Below are 25,218 nucleotides of genomic sequence, written 5' to 3'. Positions count from 1 at the left end.
AAGATAAGTAAAAAATATCCCCATGAAGGAAATAAACAGCCATTCAAAATCACAGGTACATGACACAAAATAAAAATAATTTCTCACCATATCTTATTTCTGATTGAGGTGAGGGAAGGAGGAGTAGGGTTGAGAAGATTGGTAGGATTGTTTGAAAATAGAAAGCAATTACAAAAAAAGTAATTATTAAAAGGGACCCCTGTGGCTTTGGTGTACAGCAGAGCTTCACCTGGGGTTTCTTACTGTCACAGCTCTAGGAATTTATTTATTTTTTTAAGCCCTCTGAACTCAAGATTATTTGTGAGACCACTGTTTGATATTTATACATTCAAGAAACAATAAATAAGATTAAGTACTGGCCAGTTAGCTCAGTTTGTTAGAGAGTTGTGCTGATAACACCAAGGTCCAGGATTCAATCCCTTTGGCCAACCACCAAAAAATAAAAAAAAATTAATAATAGTAATAATAATAAGGTAAAATGTTACAAACTGCAGTCAGCATGACCTGACTCCATCTATCCTTAAACCACAGCCTCTACTGACAAGAAAGAGGGCCTCAGGCAGAACTAGCTCCCAAAACTATCTTCTTAAATAGTCAAAGAAGGATCATTATATGCCGACTCTTCTATCCTCTTCTCTATTAAAATTTCACCTATTTGAGGCTCATTTAAGTCTTACCTCCTCCCTGAAGTTTTATCTGACTACTCAGTGAACACTGACCTCCCTGTTTTCAATGTCAAGTTTATTTATAGCCTAAATCAATGCATTGGCAATTACTTACATGTTATTAGTTCACTGTTTTATTGTTTCTGTGTATTTTCTCTTCTGATTATGTAAAGAATCTGCTAATGTTTTACATGCTTATATTTATAGTATTTTGTCACTTAACCTTTTTAAAACTATATTTGATATTGTAGAAAATGACCTCGTTCCTCTAAGATATAATATTTTAAAGCATAGTCATAATCTACTATTGCCTTGTGGCTCTGAAGTAGAATTTGAAGCATTATGTAACAATAGGCATCAAGTACAGCTTCAATATTCAGATCAGAAAAATGGAAGATGAGTCAGGAAGTTAAAGACTATGCAGATTGTGTGGTTTTTCTGGAAGATAGATGAGATAGGTTGGTTCTTACAATGGCAGTGGATCTCAACATTCAAACTATAATACCAACAAAGGAAGATAAATGATATGTCACAGATAGAGAAGCTACTCAAGACAGTAGCTAACCTAGTTACCAAATATGTATATAAGAATCAATCATTTTCCAATTTCCCACCACTATTAAGTTAAGAACATGGAAAAGGAGACCACTTATAAAAGCAGCAAACATATAAAATATTTATTCATTGATTTAACAAGAAATGTTTTGAACCTATATGAAGTATCACAAAATAAACTTAATGAGACAGAAAGGGAAGCTTGAAATGGAGAAATATGTATGCACCTGCATAGAAAGGGATAATATCACAAAGATGACTATTCTCTCAAAATTACTTTACAAATTTAATAAAAATCCAATAAAAATTCCAACAAAAATTTTCTCTGCAATTGGAAAAAACAATTATAAAACTTATGCAAAAATGGCAAAACAGAGGGAAAGAATCTTTGAGAAAGAAGAATAATCAGGATTGACCTTCAAAATATACCTAAGTACTTAGGAATTAAAATAATGTGTTAATGATACTAGAAGAGACAGTTTTATCAGCACAACAAGACAATGAGCTCCGACACAAACCCAAGTACATTATAAGAATTTAGCAATTAGTAAACGTGGCATTTTGAGTGTATAAAGAATACATTGTTGGAAAAATAGTACTGAAATAATAAATCAGCTATTTGGAAAAAAATCAGTGAGACCCATATTTGGATGTTTTAGGACCTTTAATAAATCCACCCAGGCTCAGAAGGCAATATTTTTGCTATTGCTCTCAAGTGTATTAACTTCTCTTTTAGACATATTTCACTCTTCCAGTAAATAAAAAGCTAAATACCACTCGTTTCACATGGCATGTAACTTCCTTGTTTTCTAATTAAAGTTTCCTCTATTTCTCTGATGACAATTAAGTACATATTTAAAAATGTATGAATTTCCTTGCCTAGAACTTTGCTTATTTACCATTCATCTTTTGCTTTTGGCATTTAATTATTATTTCAGCCTTTAATTATTATCTGCTTCTATCTATAATTTCTTTCATATGTTCTCCACATATCACACTGAGCTCTGAACATCTGCTTATTTGTATGCCTAAAACAAAACTGAAAATATCTCTAACAGAGAAGCTGGAAATCTCCATTCCTTCATTGATCTCCAGCTGAATTCTGAAGAGTTCAATTGTTTTACAGACAAAAGGCAAATTACACCAGAAATTTTTTGTCTGTCTGAGAATCACTCGGTTTAAATCTCACTATCATGGTATCAACAAATCAACCAACCACTTTACAACTCAATTTCCTAATTTTTGAAATAAGTATATTACCATTTGCCTAACATTCCTGACTAGGATGCTATGAAGAATAGATGAACTAATGTATATTACAGCAAGCTGAAAACTCCAAGGCACTATATAAACATTAGTTAGCATTTACCATTATTTCTCATTCTCATTTTGTTCATAGCCACTCATGTCCTACACTGGCAGGAAAGAAGAGTCATTTAACTTGGCTCAGGGAAGTCTGGTCAGCTGTCAGGAGTTTGGCGGGGCAGCAGCAATGGTTAGAAAGGACCAGGGACGTGGCTTAGCAGGCGGGTGCCAATCCAAGTCCTGAGCCTGCCCAGGCTTCACTATGAGCTCTGTCCTCCATCCTCCTGGAATATCCATCCGAGCCATCACTTTGTTGATGATCTTTGCCTGAATTAATCACCCTACCACTGTAGGAACCCTATTAGTAACCTCAAAGTAGTCTCTTCTCACCTTTAAATTACCCCCAAAGTCATGGTCACCTGAATTAGAAGCGTTAGGTCTCTCATGTCAGTTTTGGGCCCTCCTTGCCCAATCAGAGGCAGTGACTTCCTCTGCCCAGGACTCCTTATTCGTGGAGTCAGCAGGTACTGCAGAGTCCTTCAGGAGAACATGGGTCTCTTATGAAAGGGCCATGTTCTTCATGACTTAACAGAGCAGCCTTTCCAGGGGCCTGGAGCTCCCCTTTGCCAGGAGCTGAGCAGTCTGGCCAAGGCTGCCAGGAGGATTCTAGATGTTCAGCCTGATGAAGCGTTTCTTTCCTGTTGGACCAAACTTGCAACCTCAAGACACTTCTTCCTGTTTTCCATGCTCCTAGTCTCTGCTCTCTTTTCCCTAAATAAATGGGATGTCAAATAAGCTGTTTGGAAAACGTTTTCCCTTGGTTGCTCTGAAGTCCGAGAGCATTTTTTCCATTTTATTTTGAATGAACATTTAAAGGATTACAGTGAAACTATAATGAAGCCAAAGACATATTTCACTATTCCACACATGGTATCATTTCAGCTCTCATATTTTGCCTGAAACAAGGGGACATTTTAATGATAAATCTTACTTAAAATTAGAGTAATTAATGATGTTTTCTTTAAATAGAAATTCTGTGACCTATTGCTATTGCATCTTCTTTATTATAATAAGACTCATAAAGGAAAAGACTGCGGTCTTTAGTGAAAAGAATATGTAGCCCTGGGAGCCCAGATGCTGTATATAAAAAACTGGGGATAGAGGAGATATGGAAAGACTGAGAAGAAGGAGTCAATTGATGCCAGAGAGAGAAACAACATGGATCCCAAAGACAGATGTGAAAGACAAGGGAGAGACAGAGGCCCAGTATCCTAGCACCCAAGTCTTTTATTCTTGAAATCACTGAAAATGTATTTTAGGGTGTGCTTGTTTGAAAAACAACGTTGAGAAGAGGGAAAATATATATATATACATTTTAATTTTGGAAATATTCATTGCTACACTTAGTAAAGGTAACTATGAAACCCTAGACAATTAAGAATACCATTCCGCACTTTAGTTTATGATAATCTCCCTAAGCCTCACCAATAAGCAGGGAATCCCATTTATGTTTACATAACGTAGCACATGATCAATTTTAGCTTTAGCATCAGAATTCTACATTTGCTCTGAAATTACAAGTTCATCCACATACTGATGATGTGAGTTAACTTATCAATCACTCTGTAGAAAGAAGAAAATCTAGTTGACAAACCTAGTGCAATTCCAAAGTCAGACTGAGGGTTCTGGTTTTAGCTACCTTCAGGGCTCTCAAATGTCCATTTGGAATTTGACCTGTGGTGTTTTGTTCCAGAAAAATGAGCAAAGTAAAATTATCCATGTAGCCCTTGAGGATCTGTCAAAAGTCTGGGGTTAAGGGAGAAGGAGGAGAAAGGAAAACTAATGCCAGCCTATATCGGGTCTGAGTCACCTCCTGATGTTCAAGTTAGGCAGGTAAAATCCATTTTATCTATTCTGTGACACAGCAAACAGATGTACTGCCCGTCAAGGCAGACCACAAATGGCTTGTATTTCATTTTTTATAAAAGCCTAGAACAATCAGCCCTTCCTACGGAGACAGGACTTTTCATCTGGGTAAAAATATAGAGAGATTCTCAAAAAGAAATGCTGGATTTCTCACTCAGAAGGGTTCATTGTGCTTGACAGTATGGAGAAGATGTCAGTTCAACAGTGGCTTGAAAAATGTCAAAAATCCTGCATTTCACTCATCTTTGAGCTAACACAAAGGGACCTTTTCTAATTTTATTTTTGACCATTTCTTTTTTTCTTTCTCCTTTTTTATTTTAAATCAAAGACACATGTTTTTCTTGATTAAGCAGTATGATGACATGAATCAAATGCATTTTAGAGGTCCCATGTCAAGAAAAAGATTTCATAACTTAAGAGACCAAAATAACAGGTTGACCTCAATTTAAATCCCACTCAGCCTCATTGTATCAATATAAGGAACAGAACATGATTTTAGTGTACATTTTTGAGAAAATAAGGAAGATTATATAGTTGCTTTTCCTTCCTATTAAAGGAGATCTGAAAGCTTCTTGAATGGAATTAGGAGCAGTTTTTCTTTTAGGAGTAAAGGTATTTAGCTCTTAGAGCTGTATAAATGTTCATATAACCAATCAATTTATTTAATCCATTGATAATTTTTTAGCACATTTTAATTGTCAGGTCCTGAACTAGGTTCAGAGTATACAAGGTGAGCAAAAAATACAGTATTTCTCCCTACTTAAAGACAACAAATAACAGCAAAAATAAAAAATAACGAAAATTACAAAAAAATTACAAAAATAAAAAATTACAATGATGACAAAATTACATTGTCATCATTGCCAGCAAGAAATGAGTGAAATACTTAAACAGAGACGACCTTTCTTGGATAGAGTGGTCAGCGAAGACCTTTTTGAGGCCATGGTATTTAATATGAGACCTAAAGAATGAGAAGAAACCAGCCACACCGAAATTCTTAAAATGACCATTTCTAAAAGAAATTCCCAGGGGACAAAGTTGTTATGCAGTTTCCAAATACTCCTGAAGAGGCCGAGAGAAATGTATTCTAATCCCATGTTTTTCTGTTTTCTCTGTTCTTTCTTTCTGGAATTTGTTATTTGGACATAGGACATCCTAGGCTGATGCTCCAATTTTCTTATATTTGCTGTTTTGCTTGATTTTTTGGAGACTTTCTAAACTTGTTTTCCAAATTCTATTGAGTCTTTATTCCTGCTCTGTTTTAATTTTGAAGAGCTTTTTCTTGTTCTCTGGTTTCCAACATTTGTCATCCTATTCTTGCTTTATGGATGCCACATCTTCTCTTATCTCTCCAAGGAGGTGAAGGATAGTATTTATGAAGTTTTTACATACCTGCATAATTCCCTGTTAATTCTTCTCTTATTTTCTTCCTTCCTTCATTTCTCCCTCCCTCCCTTCCTCCTTTGTTTTTTTGTTTGTTTGTTTTGGTCTCTGCTCTTCCTGTGTTACAACTCTTGGCTGACTGTGCATATGAAGTATGGGTAGGCTAGAAACAAGCCGATTAGTATTTGAGGGAAGAGAGGGAGATCTGGCCCAGTTCTATCATTGGAAAATCTTTAGGTCCTTCCCTTTGAACTGTTTAGATTTCTCACAGTAGACTTTTCCTGTCTGGAATCGCAGCTAGATAGAAAGAATAAGTTCTAGTTCTCTATAGCACTGTAGGAAGACTACAGTTAATAGCAATGTATTGCATAATTTCACATAGCTAGTAGAGAGGATTCTGAATGTTCCCAATACAAAGACATGACAAACGTTTGAGGTGATTGGATATGCTAGTTACCCTGATTTGATCATTTTGCATTGTACACATGTACCCAAATATCACAATGTACCCCATAAATATATACAATTATTATGTATCAATTAAGAAAAAATAAATTAATTTAATAAAATGAGAGGAATAAAACCTAATTGCCAAAGCTCTGGGATTTTAGTAAGAGAAGAGAGCTGGAGCCCTTTTTATTTACTATGTAAACTTTTACTTCATCCCTCCCCAGGGCAGAGAAGTTCTCTTTTACCCTTTTCAGAAACAAATCTATGTTTCCTGTCTGGTTAGTTAAGAGGCAGCTGCTCAGCTGAGTAGAGTAGAGCAGGAGACCTGGGGTTCTAATTTCTCACACAGATTTCCAACAGGTCACCTATTTTAGCTGTACCATTACCCTCCTCTCCTGGTGACAACTGGTGCCACCAATTCCTGGGTCTTTCTATCAGCTAAGCTGGTGGTTTTTTGCTTTCCTCACTGCAGGCCAGGTAGTTAAATGTCTCCAGTCTTTATCAGCTAGCCTCCCTACTCACCTTCCTGATTCCTGCCCCCCATTTTCTCCACCCCAATCCCAAGCTAATTCTTGTATGGCTTTTTGAAGGATAGCATGAGTTTTCATATCTCTGCTTAATATAATCGCTGATATATTTGTGGTTAGGATACAGGCCTAAATTCTCAGCTTTGCTGACGTCTTGAAAGGTGTGCTCCCTGCTCCCATCATGCCCCTCTTTGATTTCCTATACTTTATCCTCACTGTCCATCTTCATTTCCTGAAGCGCCTGTGCCCCTCCTGGCACAGAGCCTTTGCATATACTGTCTCCTGGGTCTAGCTCTCTTTGTTTAGCTGTAACTCCTTCCTTTGTCTCCCAGTGCTCAGATGTCATCTTCTTCAGCATGAATTAGGTTTCCCACCTTGTGCTTCTCTCTTTCATGCTATATTGCAATTGCTTAATTATACACTTGTGTCTTCGACAGACTACGAGCTGTTCAAGCAGCTTATTGACTCTTTTTATCCTCAGCACAAAGCACAGTCTCTGGCACATAGTGTCTGTAATTGTATTATGAATTCACAAAATAGTTCATTTAATATCAAGAAAAATAAATGATCAGAGATAAAAAAGAATTTATACTTTTTCATACATTAGGAAAAAGGTATGATTTGCAAGAAAAATATTTCTCAAAAAAGAGATTTTTATAGAAAATAAACATCAACATTTGCTTACTTTCTTTGTTTTGCCCATTGCCTTCAGGATGGAAAGATTTAGATCTTCAAGTGCTGCTAGTACATTCTCATACTCGCCCAAGTGCTGAGAAAAATATTCTGAAAAGTAAAAACATTAAAATAGACATATGTTTAAGTTTAGGTAATCATAAAACAACAACAACAAAAAAACCCTGATAATTTACCCAATAAATGAGTAAGACAAATAAAATGGCAGCCATAAATGAAAACTGGAAAGTTTTCAAATGAGACTAAGTAAGTTGCTAATATACTCATTTTATTAAACAAATCTGGGTGGTTACCATTATCCCTGAAGAAATGTTCTTTTCTACAAAATAGGAAAAAAATGAATCTGGACCTACTGACAAGGCTGTTCAATAAAAAAAAAATATTGTTTTCGACAGCATATTATAGATCTCACTAAGATGGTAATGTTGGAAAAAATTAAGCTACAGTTTATTGTTTCTTCTAGGGAACATTTAAGGAAGGAAAGCTGTCTTCAAGGTTAAGAATCAGTGATGCTGCAAAACACAAGGGAGGTCTCCTGTGGCACCATCCAGCAACTGCTCCTGTCATGATTTAATTTTTTGCCAACAATTTGGGCAAAGCAAAAGTCATGTTTATCACATTTTTCAGCTGCTAGAAATAGATAATATATTGGATACTATGATTAAAATGACAAGTGCGGAACATGGACTGATCCCAAACTAGTTTAATTGATTAAAATATAATAGAAATAAATGAAAAATCTTATATTTACTTATAAAAATCTACATATTTCTAAAATTAGAGAGATCTAGCCTAACAGGAATTCATATGTTGAAGAGACGTAGAACTTCCAGGTCCTAGAAATTTAATAGCCCCCACTAGTCCGGTGACTTCATCTTTGGATGAACTATAAATAAATATAGCTTATTACTGTCTCTATTGTGCTATAAGTATTTGTGAAATTAAGTGGAAATGACAAACATAATCACATATAAGCCACTTAAGATCATAGTGACACATTTCAGCATGTTTGATGGAAACTGCCTTGACTAACTTATTTATTACTCCAGATGGAATTATTTGTTGACATTCATATTAATAGCAAATGGAAAGTGCCACTGACTGACTTACTAGTCAATGTACAGACTTCTTCCAAGAAAGAAAACACAAGTAAGCAATAAATCAATTCTAGATCATGGTTGTCAAAATACAGTCTGTGCACACATGGGTTAAAACCAAACGATGTACTTTTGACAAAAAGCAAAACGCATTCCTTAAAAACAGTGCGGTGCAAATCATCTCTTACAAAGATTCTTTTAGGAAAGAACTAGTTGGAAGATAAATAAAGTAGATGCTCTTTAAATACTTGCTCCAAAATAATATTTTAATTCTTGGTTATGACAGTAATTTTCTGATAGGGTTGACAAAGATCCTGACCTAGTCTGTGCAATAATTTGTAATAAACAGACTCGCTGTGGACAATGCTCTTTGAACCAGCAAGTAGTGAATGTGGCTGTATAATACTCATAAGTTGGAAAAAAATAAACTTCAGAATTGAGTCCTTGCTAAGATGAAACAAGCAAAAAGTGTGAAGAAAAATGCAATAAAGTCAGTACATTTTTGTTTTAATATATACAAAGATTGTAATAGGAGTTTTATTTTTTTATTATTATTTTTTAATCTATTTATTGAATCAAAATTTATTATACATATTTTGGGGGTTGAACATTGAGATATGTTGATCAAATCAATATTACTAGCATATATATTGTCACAAATCGTAATTATTCTTTATGCCCCTTGTCCAATCGCTCCTCTCCCCCATCCCCCTCCTCCCTCCCCCATCCCCCCTCTAATTAACCTAGATTTCTTCTCTCCTTCTGAAGGAGTAATGGTTATTTTGTTGATTTGCTGCCTAGATGATCTGTCCAATGCTGAGAGGTGTGTTCAGGTCCCCCAATATTATCATAGAGCAGGTGCTTTTTCTGTCACTCTGAAATGGGCTTTGTGAAGAGAGACATCCTCTTCTTTTCTTTGTCTCTGCTGGTGTCTCTCCTTGTGTCAATGCCCTCCACTGGTTGGCAGACCATCTGCATGGTGGTTGTGGCGTCTAGCCACTTTCATGGCAGCCATGCTTATTGTGGTGGCTACGGTGGGCCACCAAAAGGAGGTAATGTTTTTGCCATGCTCCTTGGCGCTGGTGGTGTGCTTCATTGTGGGGTATGTCTGGTCCCCTTCTCCATGCCTCTGGTCCCTGGGTGGGCCCCAAGGCACTGACTCCATGTGCCTGGTTGTGTGAGGAGGGTCTGATCCCCTTCTCACACCAGGCCTTGGGTCACCAGGCAGGCCGCAAGGGGCTGGTGCAGTGTGCCTGGTTGAGGGAGGGAGGCCCAGTCCCTTTCTCCATGCCCCGGGTCCCACAGGGGAGCCTGAGGCACTGGTGTGGCGTGCCTGGTTGTGGGAGAGAGGTCTGGTCCCCTTCTCCATGACTTGGGCCCCTGGTCATGCCCTGAGGTGCTGGCATGGTTTACCTGGTTGTGGGAAGAGGGTCTGGTCCCCTTCCCCATGCCCTGGGTCCCTGTGCGGGCCCCGAAGTAATGGCATGGCATTCCTGGTTGTGGGAGGAGAGTCTGGTCCCCAGTTCCATGCCTTGGGTCCCTGGGCAGGCCCTGAGATGCTGGCATGGTGTGCCTGGTTGTGGGAGAGAGGTCCAGTCCCCTTCTCCATGACACAGGTCCCTGAGCAGGCTCTGAGGTGCTGGCATGGTGTGCCTGGTTTCGGGAGGAGGGTCCAGTCCCCAGCTCCATGCCTCAGGTCATTGGGTGGGACCCAAGGCGCTGGCATGGTGGGCCTGGTTGTGGGAGGGGGATCCAGTCCCCTTCTCCATGCCTTAGGTCCCTGAGTGTGCCCGAGGTGATGGCACAGCATACCTGGTTGTGGGATGGTGGTCCGGTACCCTTCTCCATACCCCAGGTCCCCAGGTGGGCCCCAAGGTGCTGGCAGGGTGTACCTGGTTGTGGGAGGGTGGTCTGGTCCTTCTCCATGCCCCGGGTGGGCCCCAAGGTGCTGGCATGTTGTGCCTGGTTGTGGGATGGTGGTCTGGTCCCCTTCTCTATGCGCCAGGTCTCTGGGCAGGCCCCGAGGCACTACGCGGCATACCTGGTTGTGGGAGGAGGGCCCAGTCCCCTTCTCCATGCCTCTGGACCCCAGGCAGGCCCCGAGGCACTGGCATGGTGTGCCTGGTTGTGGGAGGGTGGTCTGGTCCCCTTCTCCATACCCTGGGTCCCCAGGTGGGCCCTGAGGCACTGGTGTGGCATGCCTGGTTGCGGGCAGGGGGGGGGGTCCAGTTCCCTTCTCTATGCCTCGGGTCCCTGGATGGGCCCCCAGGTGCTGGCATGGTGTGCCTGGTTGTGGGAGGAAGGTCCAGTCCCCAGTTCCATGCCTTGGATCACTGGGTGGGACCCCAGGTGCTGGTTTGGTGTGCCTGGTTGTGGGAAGGGGGTCCAGTCCCCTTCTCCATGTCTCTGGTTCCTGGGCAGGCCCCAAGGCACTGGTGTGGCATGCCTGGTTGTGGGAGAGAGGTCTGGTTCCTTTCTCCATGACTCTGGTCTCTGGTCATGCCCCAAGGTGCTGGCACAGTGTGCCTGGTTGTGGGATGGTGATCCAGTCCCCATCTCCATGCCTCGGGTCATTGGGTGGGACCCAAGGAGCTGGCATGGTGGGCCTGGTTGTGGGAGAGAGGTCTGGTCCCCTTCTCCATGCCTCGGGTCCCCAAGCAGGCCCCAAGGCGCTAGCACAGTTTGTGTGGAAGTGGGAGTGGGTTCTGGTCTCCAGATCCAAACCTCTGGTTCCCAGGCAGGTCCCAAGGTGCTGGTGGTGTGCCTCGGCTGGAACTAATTTTTTGTCCTTTGCTTCTAGCACAGGGGAACTTCCTGTGGGAACCAGTATTTGAGCTTTGTGGTTGAGTTAAATTGCTGCTTTGCTGCTGTTTCCCTAGGGAAAGCTTTTTGTGCAGCTCAGGGTTTAATGGTTGATCTTATAGGTACTTCTGGCTCTCCAGAGATCCAGTGGATCTGTGTTCTGTAGAATCTCTGATCTGGGCCTGAGTTTTTTCATCAAACTGCACGCCATGAAATTCTGCATTCCCAACCATTCTCCTGTGAGTGGTCCTGTGCTGATTGGGGGGCAGGTTGGCTGTCCTTGCTGTGTCCCAGTTTTCTCCCAGTGGGCCCATCTTCCCCACTGCCCGTGCTCCAAATACTTCCCATGGGACAGGCCCTGTGCCAATCCCTTGCGATGACTCACTGGCCTCTGAATGGCTCCCTTTTTTCAGTTGTGGCTCCTTGCTCTTGCGTGTGTCCACAGGAACCCTATTAGTGGTCTTGCTGTCCTGGGGGCCATCAAGGCCCTCTTCTCCCCTGCTGCCTCCAAATAACTCCATCTGAAGGGCACAGCTGCGGCTCCTGCCGGCTCCTGCTCCACGCGCTCAGCAGCTTGAGCCTTAAAGCATCCGTGGCCCAAAACACTCCAAGCAGCTTTTTCTTTCTCTCATCGTGGTTTCTCCTGCCCTCATGAACTCCATAGGTCTCTCCTCCTCTTCTCCTGAGATCTAGTGGCCCCAGCTTGGCTGATATTACATTTTTATAGTTGTGAATTGGTTGATTTGTGAGAGAGAGTGACGCTGGGAACCGTCTATAAGTAATAGGAGTTAAATGCAAGTAGATAGAAATATATAAAATGAAAACCAAGGAGAACTCGGTGCTAAAACAGCAGGTTTATAAAAAATAAAACAAAAGGTAAAGTCACCTTTTAGAATTAAATAGACAAAATATTTGGCTTAATCAGTAAAAGTTCCTGGAGAGAATTTAAGTTTCTTTCCACCTTGAAATGGGAACGATGAATGCACATGCAGACTTATGCTTATAAAGCATATGAGAAAAACAATGACTTGAGGCTTCAGAGCTGACACCTATCTAGACTTTGTTCATTCTTTCCTTCATTCATCCATTCATTCATCTTAGCTCTCAGTCAGAAAGAGAACAATCGCTCCCCAAGCAATATAATAGACAGCAAAGAAAAAAGCTCTGAGAAGACAGACAACTGCAATACCCAACCTCTAAACCGGAGCTTAAAGTTGGTAACCTAAGTATAAAAGTTATTTGGAGGTGGTGCAGCTCAGTGTCACTCAAGCTTTTTAATAACCTACTCACCAAGGGACATGTGTCAGATAGCCATGGCTCTAATAGCCTGGAAGAAGACACAGAGTCTTCTGATTTCCTAGCATCTGGACTCGCTAACACAGGTCCCTCAGCACTACCCAGGCTCTGGCGATGCAAACTGGTGCTGCTCTGCAGACTCACCAGGGGTGCCTAGCACACAGCTACTAAAAGGAACCTTGCATGTGAAGCTAATAAGTTTTTATTCTGGGAGTTTCCTGTACCCTCAGTTTTTATGATCTTATTTATAGACCTCATCTAACTTTAATATTTGGTAGGCAACAACCAACTAGATGAGAAATGAGACTATTAAATATATTCAATCTTGTTCACAATGCTTTCTTTCAGATATGCTCTCAGATCAAGCACCGTAGTTACATGAACTGTCTTTGCAAATATTCCTTACCCATCTATAAATATCTCAAAATTCTTAGCTACCAAGTTCAAGATTTGCAAAAGGGTTCAGTAAGAATGAGTAAGGTTATAAAAACAGTCATAAACTGGGGTAGGGTTAGGAAAGTAATAATTATGCTCCCAGTAGCTTTAGACAAGAGCTGAAGATGGCATGATAAAAAACCAAAGCCTCAATGTTGTAGCTCAAATACAATTGCCTAATTAAAATTGAGTTATGTATTGACAGACAGAGATAAGATATGGCCAAAAACTGCATTTGGAAATTTCACAATTATATGTGAAGAGTGAACAATCTTGGCAGTCCTATGAACTGCTGATTGGCATGCACCATTGGAAAAACCTTGACTAAGGGATTATACTCTTAAGGGATACAGAATTACTCGTACAAGTGCCTTATGATAATGCATTTGAGAATATTTATCTCAATGCTGTTTGTCCTAGTGGAAAGTTGGAAGAAACCTGAAAATCCATTAAAAGGGACTTGTTTGAAAAAAATTAAGGTAAATGGGACACTGTGCAGCCTTTTTAATAAAATGAGGAAGAACAGTATGCAGTTGCACTGATCATATAGTGTGATCTCACTGTCGGGAAAAAAACAATAAATGCACATATATAAACATTGATATATTCATGTGCTATGGATTGGATGTTTTTCCCTCCAAAGCTCATGTTAGAACTTAATCCCCAATATGTTATTTGAAAGGTGGGGCCTTTAAGAGGTGATTGGATCCTGAGGACTAAGCCTTCATGAAAGGATTAATCCATTCATGTAGTAGTGGGTTATCAGGAGAGGAATAAAGGATGTGGAAAGATTTGCAAAATGGTTCAGTAAAAGTGGAAAGTGCTCTCCTGCTCAGTCCTTGCCATCTGAACCCTCTGTATCACCAGGGGACTGTGTAGAGTCTCCACAAAGAAGGCTCTCACCAGAAGCGCACTTTATACTGAAAGAATAGGATCCTCATCAGTAAATGGAGATGTATAGGAACAGTCAGACTACATCTACGAAGTGTCAATATCAGGCTGTGGCTTCAAAGCCAAAATGGTGTTTGGATGTGAAGTGGAATTTTAGTTGGCGTAGAAGACAGACGGCAAGGAAGGTGGATCCAATCATCACGTGGAGGCCGTGGAAACCTGTTGCTATGAAGAATGTTGATCCGTACACACTGTCGGAAATGGTAAAGGGGGTTTCGAGGTATTCTGAGATTTGGAGGAGTGTAAAGTAAGTGCCCAGGGAGATTGTGATGAAGAGGGCTTGGAGTATATGTTTGCGGTTTCCTTCTATGAGGCTGTGGTGGACCTGGATGATGGATACTCCGGAGGCTAGCAGTACTAATGTGTAGAGTAGTGGAACCTCCATGGGGTTGAGAGGGTTGATGCCTGCTGGTGGTCAGGAACCTCATAGGCTGGGGGTTGGGGCTAGGCTTGAGTGGTAAAAGGCTCAGAAGAACCCAGTGAAGAAGAAAACTTTGGATGTAATAAATAGGATTATTCCGTATTATAGTCCTGTTTGGATGATAATTGTATGGTGGCCCTGGAAGGTGCTTTCTCATACTACATCTCATCATCATTGGTACATGGTTAGTAGGTTAGTCAGTAATCCTAGGGTTAGTAGGGTGTTGGAATTAAAGTAGAATCATATTGTTAGGCCGGATGTTGTGAGTAAGGAGGATAGGGCTCCTGTGAGTGGTCAGGGGCTGGGATTTACTATGTGGTAGGCGTGAGAGCCTTGGACTTCCCAGCCTCCAAAACTGTAAGAAACAAATTTTGTATTTTGTTTTTCTTTTTACAAATCACCCAGTTTCAGGTATTCTGTTACAAGCAACAGAAAATGGACTAATATAGCATAAAAATGTCTGGAAGGATATGTTTGAGGCAGGTAACAGAGGGGATTGGAAAGACAGGTGAGTAAGAAAGAGACTTTGACATTTTAACTTATACACCTAAATAATTCTGTATTGCTAAATTTTTTAAGATAGTAGGTAAGTATTACTTTCATAATCAAAATTAAAAAGATATTTTTAAAAAATCAGTATTTTAATAGGTTTTGAATTCTAGGTCCATAATTGAGCCCACTGATGAATTAAGTAAAAGCAACCGAATGAAGGTATTAGATACTCGGAACTTTTTTAACTGGCTTCTAGGAGAGAGTGCATGAAATCTACTTTCCATGCCAATCAAGTTCTGCCCCTCCCACACACAGGGGGAACTCATGTGGGGTGTGAAACGACATATTTCACTTGCTAGCACTGAAGCATTTGGCTTTGATTAGAATTCAATTTAAATATTTACTTTATATTCACAAAATAATGAGAAATGAGACTACACTCTTGAAATTAGAATGCATATTCTTGAACAAAGAGGGGGAGGTAATAACACATGACTGGGAATATAGTCACCAGGTTTAAAAAATATAGAGCAATTCTGTTGAAATAAAGCCCCGTATACCAGTTCCCTAGCTAAAACTATGGGGAAAAATCATAGTGAAAGCTTTTTCAATAAATATAGATTATGTTCCTAGTCTAGTTCCTAGAGGATTAGGTAGAGGTACACTATTGTACTTTAAATTTGTAACTATTTTTAAGGGAAGACAGAGGATAACACAATATTCCTTAAAGATAATAGGCAGGCAACATAGCAAATAAAGAAGCACTAAATGTTCTCATCTTAAAATCCCTTATAACAGTTTGTTTTCTCATCAGCCCATCAGCCGTGCTTACCCAAACAAAGTTAAGTGGAAAACAAAAAGAATTATCTGAATGATTAGAGGAAATGATTACTTTGGCCTGACATATCTAGACATTTGAGGCAAATGGGTCTCCCACCTTCATGAAATTATCAAGATAATCTTCTCAGTTCTCCACTTCAACTCTCTACCTCACATGCAGGGACTGACTACACTGGGATGAGGGTGGACCACAACTTGACCTTCGTGTGATTGCTGTTCATCATAAAGCCTGGTGGCCATGGTCCACATGGGCCCTTTCTGGAACTTAGCACAGTAACAACCATGTGTGGACGGTGCCACTGCCTGAGTATGTGTTGAAAGCATGCCAGGATTTTCCTTGTTTTTCTCTGCTGGTGATTCATAACTAACAAAAGCATGATCTGCTTTGGTACTAAAGTACCTTGCTTTTGCATAAACATATCTTGCCTTTCAGTTAGATTCTTCTCCCCTGACCCTGGGATGGATGCTATGCAGGAACAGGAAGCACAGAGGGTTTTTTTTAATGACCATTAGAAAATTTGAAAGCTCAGGTTAGTGATTATCATACTTGTTCTGTTCAATTATTGCCTTGAAGCCCTGTATTATGATATTTTGCTCTAGTGTGACAACTCTTGGTGTTGCTTTACCACTTTGATAAAAAGGGAGACAATCACTTCTGAATATTATAAAATGGTTTTTGATGGTTTTTGGTAAGCTCTCAAACTGTAAAAACAATAAGGTGTCCATGAAATGCTTATGGCTTCAATCGGGAATTTCCAAGAAACTCACCTCTAATACTCAAAAATGTTTCAAGCACCCTAGACAAGAAGATCAAACTTGGACAAAGGTATTACCTTATTCATTTATCTTAAAACACAAAACTTAAAACCTTCCAGTATTCAGAGAAACATGGCTGCTTCAGACTAATAGTCTTATAATGCTCCATAATTTTTTCATAAGAAAGAATAAATTTCAAAAATATTTGCCTTTCCACATTCCTGATCTTTGACTTTTGTTTCCAACTGCAAAGATGAACAAAATAAATGAAGGACCAATAATCCAGGTATTTGTAAAGATTTATCTTGAGTCACTTGTTTTGCAAGTGACATTTAAAATTCCAGAATGGTTTATGCAGGTACAATACAAAGTTATTTTTATATTCAAGGAGACAGCTTTGCAAAACAGTAACAAAAGGCTCTACCCAATATATTGTGAAGAGGATAATGAAGGTGTATAAAACACCAATTTAAAAATATATTCAAACTGGTAGAGAATTTTCTCTTGTGAAACTAATGTGTACACCAACTGCATAACAATTCTGCTTCCACGAACAAATTAATGAGGCCCAGTTCCTTCTGCAGTTAAATATGTGCTTGAGCAAACTCATGGATGAAGATAAATCCCTTGGCATCTTGATTTGTCTTTTACTTTATTTCAGAACTCCTACTCTATGACATTAATTTGAAGGTATGTAGAAAAATATCAGACAACTTATAGGTTTGATTTGTCTTAAAAAAAAACTTACCACATAGTTCTTCTGTGTCAAGATTGCTGAAAAGATGAAAAAAATATATTATTACTTTGGTAATATGTTCATTTAAGTTTTTTAATAGTTATATACAGTTTCCTCCAATCTATATTATTATATTAATAGTTGGTATATAGTTAAGTTATTTTTCTTATAGATTCTACATTGCTTAAATAGTCATAGGTTATTAACAATGATTGTGTTAGATTCTGTCTTTGAACAAACAATTCCTGAGATTTGTGTTACTGGAGGAACACAAATTTTGAACAATGTAGGCTAGGACACAGACTGCATGAGTTCAAATCCTGTGTCTACAATTGACCTTCTTCTGGGTACATTACATCTCTATGTCTCTGTTCTTCTGCCACAAGATGGGGACAATCATAATTTCTGTTTCATAGGAATGCTGTAAGATGTAAATGAATTAATACAAACAAATCACTTAAAAGAGTAAGTGGCACACGGTGAGCACTTAATGAATATTAGCTATCATAATTCCTGATTTGATAGCACTGCTAGAACTTCCAGACCTAAATTCTGTCTTTGAGGAGAGTTTGATTCAATGCTTATTTCAAATGATTTCTAGAATATAATAAAGAGTTACTGGTTCAAGATTGAGATGTAAACAATAGAAATCCATTGCTCTTATAGAGTAAGAATAGTGCAAAATATACAGATGAAATATTAACAAATTTAATACTTTACTCTCAGAAGAATAAGCCTGTGACCAAGGAAGGTTTAGTGGAGAAATGCAAAGATGTTTCAATATCAGGCAATAAATCAATATAACTTATTAGATCTTAATTTAAAGGAGTAAAAAAAACATTATACTAACAGGTGTTAAACGGGAACTTGATAAAAATCAACAATAATTCCTAATTTTAAAAATTTAAATGACATAAGAGTAGAAATAAACCTCTTAAAGATTCTGAAAACTATTAAAGATAACCTGTAAATATTAGTTAACTGAAAATCTTTGACTTTTTATACTTGTCCCATGTCAAAGTTCAATAAATAACCTTCATAATCCATTCCTCCTTTAAGTGGCAGTCAGGGTTGCTGAACAGGAAGAACACTGGCACGAACACTTCAATCACTGGGTACTTTCACCAGCTCCATCACTCACCTTCTTACATAATTTTACTTATTTATTTATTTAGTGTGTTCATATGTATTTTTTTCTACTTCTTTTTTATTGTGGTAAGACATATATAAGAATTTCATTTTTTAACATACAACTGGGTAGAATTAATTACATTCACAATGCTGCGTAACTACTACCTCTATCTATTTCCAAAACTTTTTCATCATCCTAAACATAAACTCTGTAGTCATTAAGCAATAACTTCTCATTATTCCTTCCCCCTCCCATTTTTGTCAATCTCTAACCTACTTTTGTCTCTGAAGTTATTTTTTTCTTTTTAATTTATTTTTTCTTAATCAATTCATGATAATTATATGTATTTATGGAGTACAATATGATATTTGGGTACATTTATACTGTGTGTAACGATCATAGCAGGGTGTTTAGCATATCCATCACCTCAAATATTTGCCACTTCTTCTGTTTTGGGAACATTCAACATCCTTCTGAAGTCATACAGTAATTTGTTGTGGGGTGTAGTCTCCCTATCTTGCTACAGAACACTAGATTGCATTCTTGCTAGCTCTCTACGATTTTGTATCCGTTGACCACCCTCTCCCCACCTCCCCTTCCCTTACGAGTGTCTGGTAACCACTATTCTCCTCTCTGCTTCTAAGAGATCAGCTGTTTTAGCTTCCACATATGAATGAGGATATGTGGTATTTCTCTTTCAGTGCCTGGGTTATTTCACTTAACAATCTCATCCATGTTGCTGCAAATGTGAGAATTTCATTTCCTTCTTTAATGAGTAGTATTCCATGTTATTTTCTGCCTTTTTAATAGCCATTCTGACAGGGGTGAGAGAATATCTCATTATGGTTTTGATTTGCATTTCTCTGATGATTAGTGATACTGAACATTTTTTCATGTACCTATTGGCCATTGTTATGTAATTTTAAATTCAGGATTTCATTCTAAGACAGTGAATATTTAATCTTGAATAAATAGGGCCGGCCCGTGGCTCACTCGGGAGAGTGCGGTGCTGATAATCTTGAATAAATGATATCCCCATACTTAAGTGAATATTTTTGTAAAGTAGTATTTGCCACCAGATAGAATATGTAAAGACTTCTGCAGCAGTATTTGTGTGGGCTGCTACTCATTCATTAATTTATTCCACAAACATGTATTGCTATGTGCCAGGCATTGTTCTACCATAATATATCAGGTTGCAATAGATACCAAGATGAGTAAGTCGGATTACTAGTCTCTAGGAACTCAATTTAGAGGCGGACTTACCCAGTAAATAATTAAAATACAATAAAATGGTTGCTATGGGAGAAGTGAAGAATTGGCAAAAGGTACTAGGGAATATATCACAGAGAATAAAATTTTTTAGCTAAATCTCAAATGTTAAATATGAGCAGAAAAGGCACAGGAGGAACAATCTGACTAAAAGAAATAGTATTTGCAATAAAAAGTAAAAGTTTGAAGAGTATGTCATTCAATGAGTAGTTCCTTTGGCTGAAACACGGTCATTTATGAGGAAATAGGACTAAACAATGAAAGGCCTCACGTGATAATCTAAAACATTTCTACTTTACCTTTCTGTCAATTTGGAATCACAGAAGAATTCTGAGGTGAGTGACATGGTCAGATTTGCATTATAAAAAGGTCACTGACAGATGAGTTGAGATTGGACAGAAAAATGGCGAAAAAGAGGCCAAGAAACCAGTTTGCAAGTTGTTACCACAGCCTGGGCCCGTTTTCAGAGTGGGGCACACAACCTTAGGAGTGTGCGAGACTGCTGGGGAGCAACAAAAAATATTTGAACTTTTATTTGTATTTATCTTTAATCTTAAACTTTTTTCATTTCACTTTTCATTGTTGTATAATTTTAACTGTATAAATATTAATACAGTGTAGCATTTATATAATGTATAAACAAATAAACCTACATATCTATATCTGGCTTGCAAGCTAAAACGAGTACCTTAAGGGAGATGAGCAGGAACAATTTAGAAGTTTAGGAATGACAGGCAGAGATGGGAGAGGGGCAGAGAAGAATAGATAGATGTGAAGGATTTTGAGGTAGAACCAACAAAACTTGAAAATTTATTGGGTTCCGGACCAAATAGCTTAGAAAATTTTAATAGCACCATTGCAAACATTTTGGTCATTAAAACATGTCATTTCCTAACCTTAGTGTTTTCACAGAACCTCAGACTTGAAAAGAGGTCATCTCGTTTTGTATCTGTTTTCTTCAGAGAGGCTCACAGCTTCATAATGAGATTTATTTTGAATTTCTAAAAAAATGGACAGCCCCAATCCATTATTGAAAATTAAAGTACTTGGAGTGTATCATAAAACATAGCTCTATTTATTTCTTAATAAAAGATTAGGTCTGTAAAATACTACCGTGTTTGTGGTCTCAAACATTCCTTTATTCAGTTGTTTTGTGCTGTCGTGTTAGTAGTCGGCGTAACGTGGTATTCTTTTTACAGTAGGCTTACGTGGGTGAATTCTAGTAGAACTGATTTTTTGCTGCGATACATTTCCATCCTGTCGTAATATGGAATTTTAAAGAAATACTAATCCATAGACAAGCCTGTAGTACATGTGTTAACATGCAATATTTTCCTGCTGCTTCTCATGTTTAAAGCAAGAAACCCTATAATATTTTAGTGATGCCATCAAATTAAAAAAAAAAGCAAAGAAAACTAAATGGGAAGAACGAATCTAGTTACACAGTAAACATTGTCTTATTGAAACAGAACCAGAGGGATGCTACTATAAGAAAGCATTCTCAGCTAGATGCCAAACAGGTAAAGAACAAAGACATTCATTGCAGCCTGACTGACAATAATGAAAAAAATGGAAACAAATTAATGTTCATCAGATGAATACCTAAGTAAATTGTTAATCATTACAGAATCATTAAAAATAAGCCAGGCACAGAAAGAGAAATACTGCATATTCTCACTTCTTTGTGGTAGCTAAAAATAAATAAATATACAAACAAATAAATGGCGGCGGCGGGGGGGAGACAGCAATCACAATTCCTTGAACTTGTTAAGACAAGTGAACAGATATGATGTTGATGGCGGGGGGAGGGGAAGGAGGAATTGGTAAAGGGACATGAAAATCAACTACATTGTATGTTGGTAAAGTAAAATTTAAAAAAAAAATTTTAAGTACAGATATAAGTACACACACAAAAAAAATGCACCTAAAGAGCTTGAAAAGTGCTTATGTTTAAAAGTTATTTAAATACCAAATCAGAAAATCAAATAAAAATGGTATATGGGCAATGATGAAAAAAACATTTTTAAGGGCTTGGAAGAAAGTGAGCAACAATGTCAATAGTGGGCCATAGTGCCTCTAGATGCTAGGACGTTGGGTGGGTTTGATTTTTCCTTCTTTATGATTTTCCAAATCTTTGTTTCTCTTAATCATTACAAGGTTTCATTCAGAATGGGAAAAATAAAATAAACTTTGTAATTAAAATAGAAGAAATCAGGAAAAGTAAGGGGTGTTAAGCATAAAAGGTCGGGTTCCAAAGTTATTCTGTTCATATTATTTAACTTCCTGTGTACCTACTTGGTATCAACTGCATTTGACCTGTCAGTTTAGACCTGGCACTCAATTCTGCAAAAAGCTCCATTTTGACATTTCCAGTGTAACACTGGTACAACATACACAATTAAGCATCATTTATTTACAACCGTTAGGGGCATTTGAAGTTGTTTTGACTTTACTCTTCTGTGGTGGACACTCCAAATTCTCATGAACCGAGTTCCTATCCTAAGAAGAATGCTTACTGCTCAGGAAAAAAGAGAATATTTGAGATAAGTTGTCTGATTTCTGTTGGGAATTCAGAATCTTTCTAATACCACTTTTTATACATCAGTCCTTGATTCTAGGCTACTACCTCAAAACAACTTTATAATCAGGTTAACCTTCTTAGTTACCACTTTGAAGTGATTTTTCTACAGATTTAGCTGTCTTTGCCATATCAACTTATTATAAATAACAAGAAAAGATTGACTTTCTTACTAAAAAACCACCATTCTAAACTCATCCTTTGCTTCTGATTACATTCAAGTTTATTTTTAGCTTCCTCTTCTTTAAAACTAAAATTTCCACACAATGTGGCTCTTACCAGGAATCTTTAAATTCTGAGTCCTAGCTCATGTTTTACCAAAGTTCTTGTTCATCACACACCATTACCAGTGCAAAAGGATTCTTTTTTTTTTTTTTTTTTCAATTGGCAGTACAGTTTGCTAAACACCGCTAAACTCCTTGATAGCCTAAAAGATTTTGGCTTACAAAGATATTTACTTCTCAACAGTATTTGAGGCAAAGACACTCTGACTCAAGCAACACACTTAGTTACTTTGATGGAAGCAGTATAGGGACACACACATTGCTTTATTGACAGACTAACAGACTGGCTAAGGAACAAATATGCTCAGCCATCATTGTGTTCCTCATTTTATAAAGTGATATTATGATCTCTCAATTCACTAAGGATAATCCAAGCACAATATTTTTCCATTATCATCAGTTAGTTCTTGCACATCAAACAAAAGAGCATTAATGAAAATCAACACAAGCAATATTGAGAAATTAGAATGATAAACTACCTTTCCTTGCAAATATTTTTGAGTAGTGCTTAACTCTGTGAACTGTATTTGTATTAGGCCGCACAGGAGTCTAGTTCCTGCATTGCAGAGGAACAGGGCAGCTTATGGGAAAGACTGTGACCCAGGAGTACATGGAAATCTGATTCTGCAGATAGCAACTAAGCGGAGTTGAGCTCTATGAGCTGGGCGAATTTAATCTAGAGGAATGTGGTGACATAACTAATAGTGACCAAAGGGATTTCAGGAATAGATGCTATTCAAATATCCCAATAGGCAGGGGCCAGTTGTTTTAGTCACCAGAGTAAACACAAGGCTGTAGTCAAACATTAGGGCTTAAGATGAAGACTAACCATGCTTCTAAAGGAACAGGGATACTACATGGGTTAATAAATATGGGGCTGAACTGTGCAAAGAACCAAGAAAACTAGAAGTGGTATAGATGTGGAGATTGGTTCTTATAATCAAGACAAGTATTCAGGTGTCAGAAGCAAGATGAAGGATAAGAGCTCTTTAAATCCCTTCTTCTGAAGATCATAATTATTTCTAGAACCTAGAGTGGGTCAAAACCTAAATGTCACTAAGTATATGGAAATGACAGCTACAGAGACTTTTATTGGGAAGCATTTGGCACGCAGTTGGCTCGAAGTGTGGACTATAGAGTGTATAGCAATCACTATTTATTGATATATTGAAATGACGATCATGGATTTGGGTCTCCTCTATAAGAGGAGTCTATAGAAGGAGTCCAGTCTACAGAAGACCTCATAAACAAGTCTGAACCTATCTAGTGAAGGGCAAATTAGGGTCAGACCATTTTCACACACATAATCACAATGTCTCATACTTGTATACAAGAGACAAAATAGAATTGGAAAAACTTATCTTATTTTTCCAAACCTAAGTTACTCATTTACTCATCCAAGACATATTAATTAAGCGTTTTCTATGTGCATTGCAGTGGGCTGACTTGTGTCCCCCAAAAAGATCTGTTCATGTCCTAAACCTGATACCTGTGAATGTGATCTTATTTGGAGATGGGATCCTTTTGGATGTAATCAAATTAATACGAGGTACACTGGGTTAGGATAGGCCTTTAATACAAAAAAGGAGAGAACAGTTTGGATACAGATACACAGACATAGAGAGAGGAAGGCCACATGAAGATGGAGGCAGAGAGGTTAGAGTTAGGCTGCCACAAGCCAAAAAGCACCAAGGATTGCCAGCAACCACCGGAAGCTGGAAGAGGCAAGGAAGGATAATCCACTGGAGCCTTCAAAGAGCACATGTTTGAAACTTGGTGTTGGACTTCGAGTCTCCAGAACTGTGACAGAATAAATTCTTGTCGTTTAAGCCACCCAGTTTGTAGTACTTTAGTCATAACAGCCCTAGAAAACTAACACATGTGTGTTACTATGTGCCATGTAAGATACAAAACAGTCATGCAAACAGAATAGCATCGCTTTTTGTTTCTGTGTCATTTCACTGTCCTCTGAGCACTTAGTGAGCTAAAAAGATAGTTCAGAAGTTGAAAGTTACCATGTTACATTAGAAGAATTGAAATTTGGGAATTCAAAAATGAAAACTCAGCACTTTAGACAGTCAATTATGGGAGAAAAATAAAAATAAATAAGAATTCATACTTAAGTAGCAGCTAACATGCATGGAGTACTTAGTATGTGCCAGGTACAGCATTGAGAACTTTACATAGTGCGCCTCACTTACTTCCTACAAGGACTATGACTTACAGATCATTACCCCTTTTGCACAAAGAGGAGACTAGGTCTTGGGCGAAGTTAAGTAATTTGAGTGGTGGGGCCAGGTTTGGAACCCAGGTATGCCTGACTTGAGAGTGCTCTTATCCACTCATAAAATACAGATTCCAGGGCAAAAACGTAAAGGTTATGCTTCAGACATTTAAAGTGTGACTCAGGAATCTCTTCTTAAAAAATTGCCAAGGAGATTTTGGTTATCAGCCTCCACCTATTAACTCTCTGTCTCTCAACACTCACTCAAAGCAAATAAATTAATTTTTAGAAATGAAGCATAATCTACAAGGAATACCTGCTGCACCGTAAGTGGCAGCTTATTTTTATTATATGATAATAATAAATTTCATGCTGATAGTGCTAAGCTCAATAATTGC

General features: G+C 38.2%; 1 protein-coding gene across 1 annotated transcript in view; it reads right to left on the bottom strand.

Moving 5' to 3' along the window:
* The window catches only part of NECAB1 (N-terminal EF-hand calcium binding protein 1), a 172,411-nt gene that overhangs the window by 73,223 nt on the left and 73,970 nt on the right, over window positions 1-25,218 (bottom strand). Inside the window, exons 4-5 of the mRNA XM_063079081.1 lie at window positions 17,343-17,368; window positions 7,497-7,594 (exon numbers count right to left, since the gene is read on the bottom strand). Coding sequence (XP_062935151.1) covers window positions 7,497-7,594; window positions 17,343-17,368 — 124 coding nt within the window. The remainder of the gene's footprint in view (window positions 1-7,496; window positions 7,595-17,342; window positions 17,369-25,218) is intronic.

The sequence above is a fragment of the Cynocephalus volans genome, chromosome 15 (genome assembly GCF_027409185.1).
Source record: "Cynocephalus volans isolate mCynVol1 chromosome 15, mCynVol1.pri, whole genome shotgun sequence".
Taxonomy (NCBI): Eukaryota; Metazoa; Chordata; class Mammalia; order Dermoptera; family Cynocephalidae; genus Cynocephalus; species Cynocephalus volans.
The sequence above is the reverse complement of the archived record's forward strand: the minus strand, read 5'-3'. Positions and strand labels throughout refer to the sequence as shown.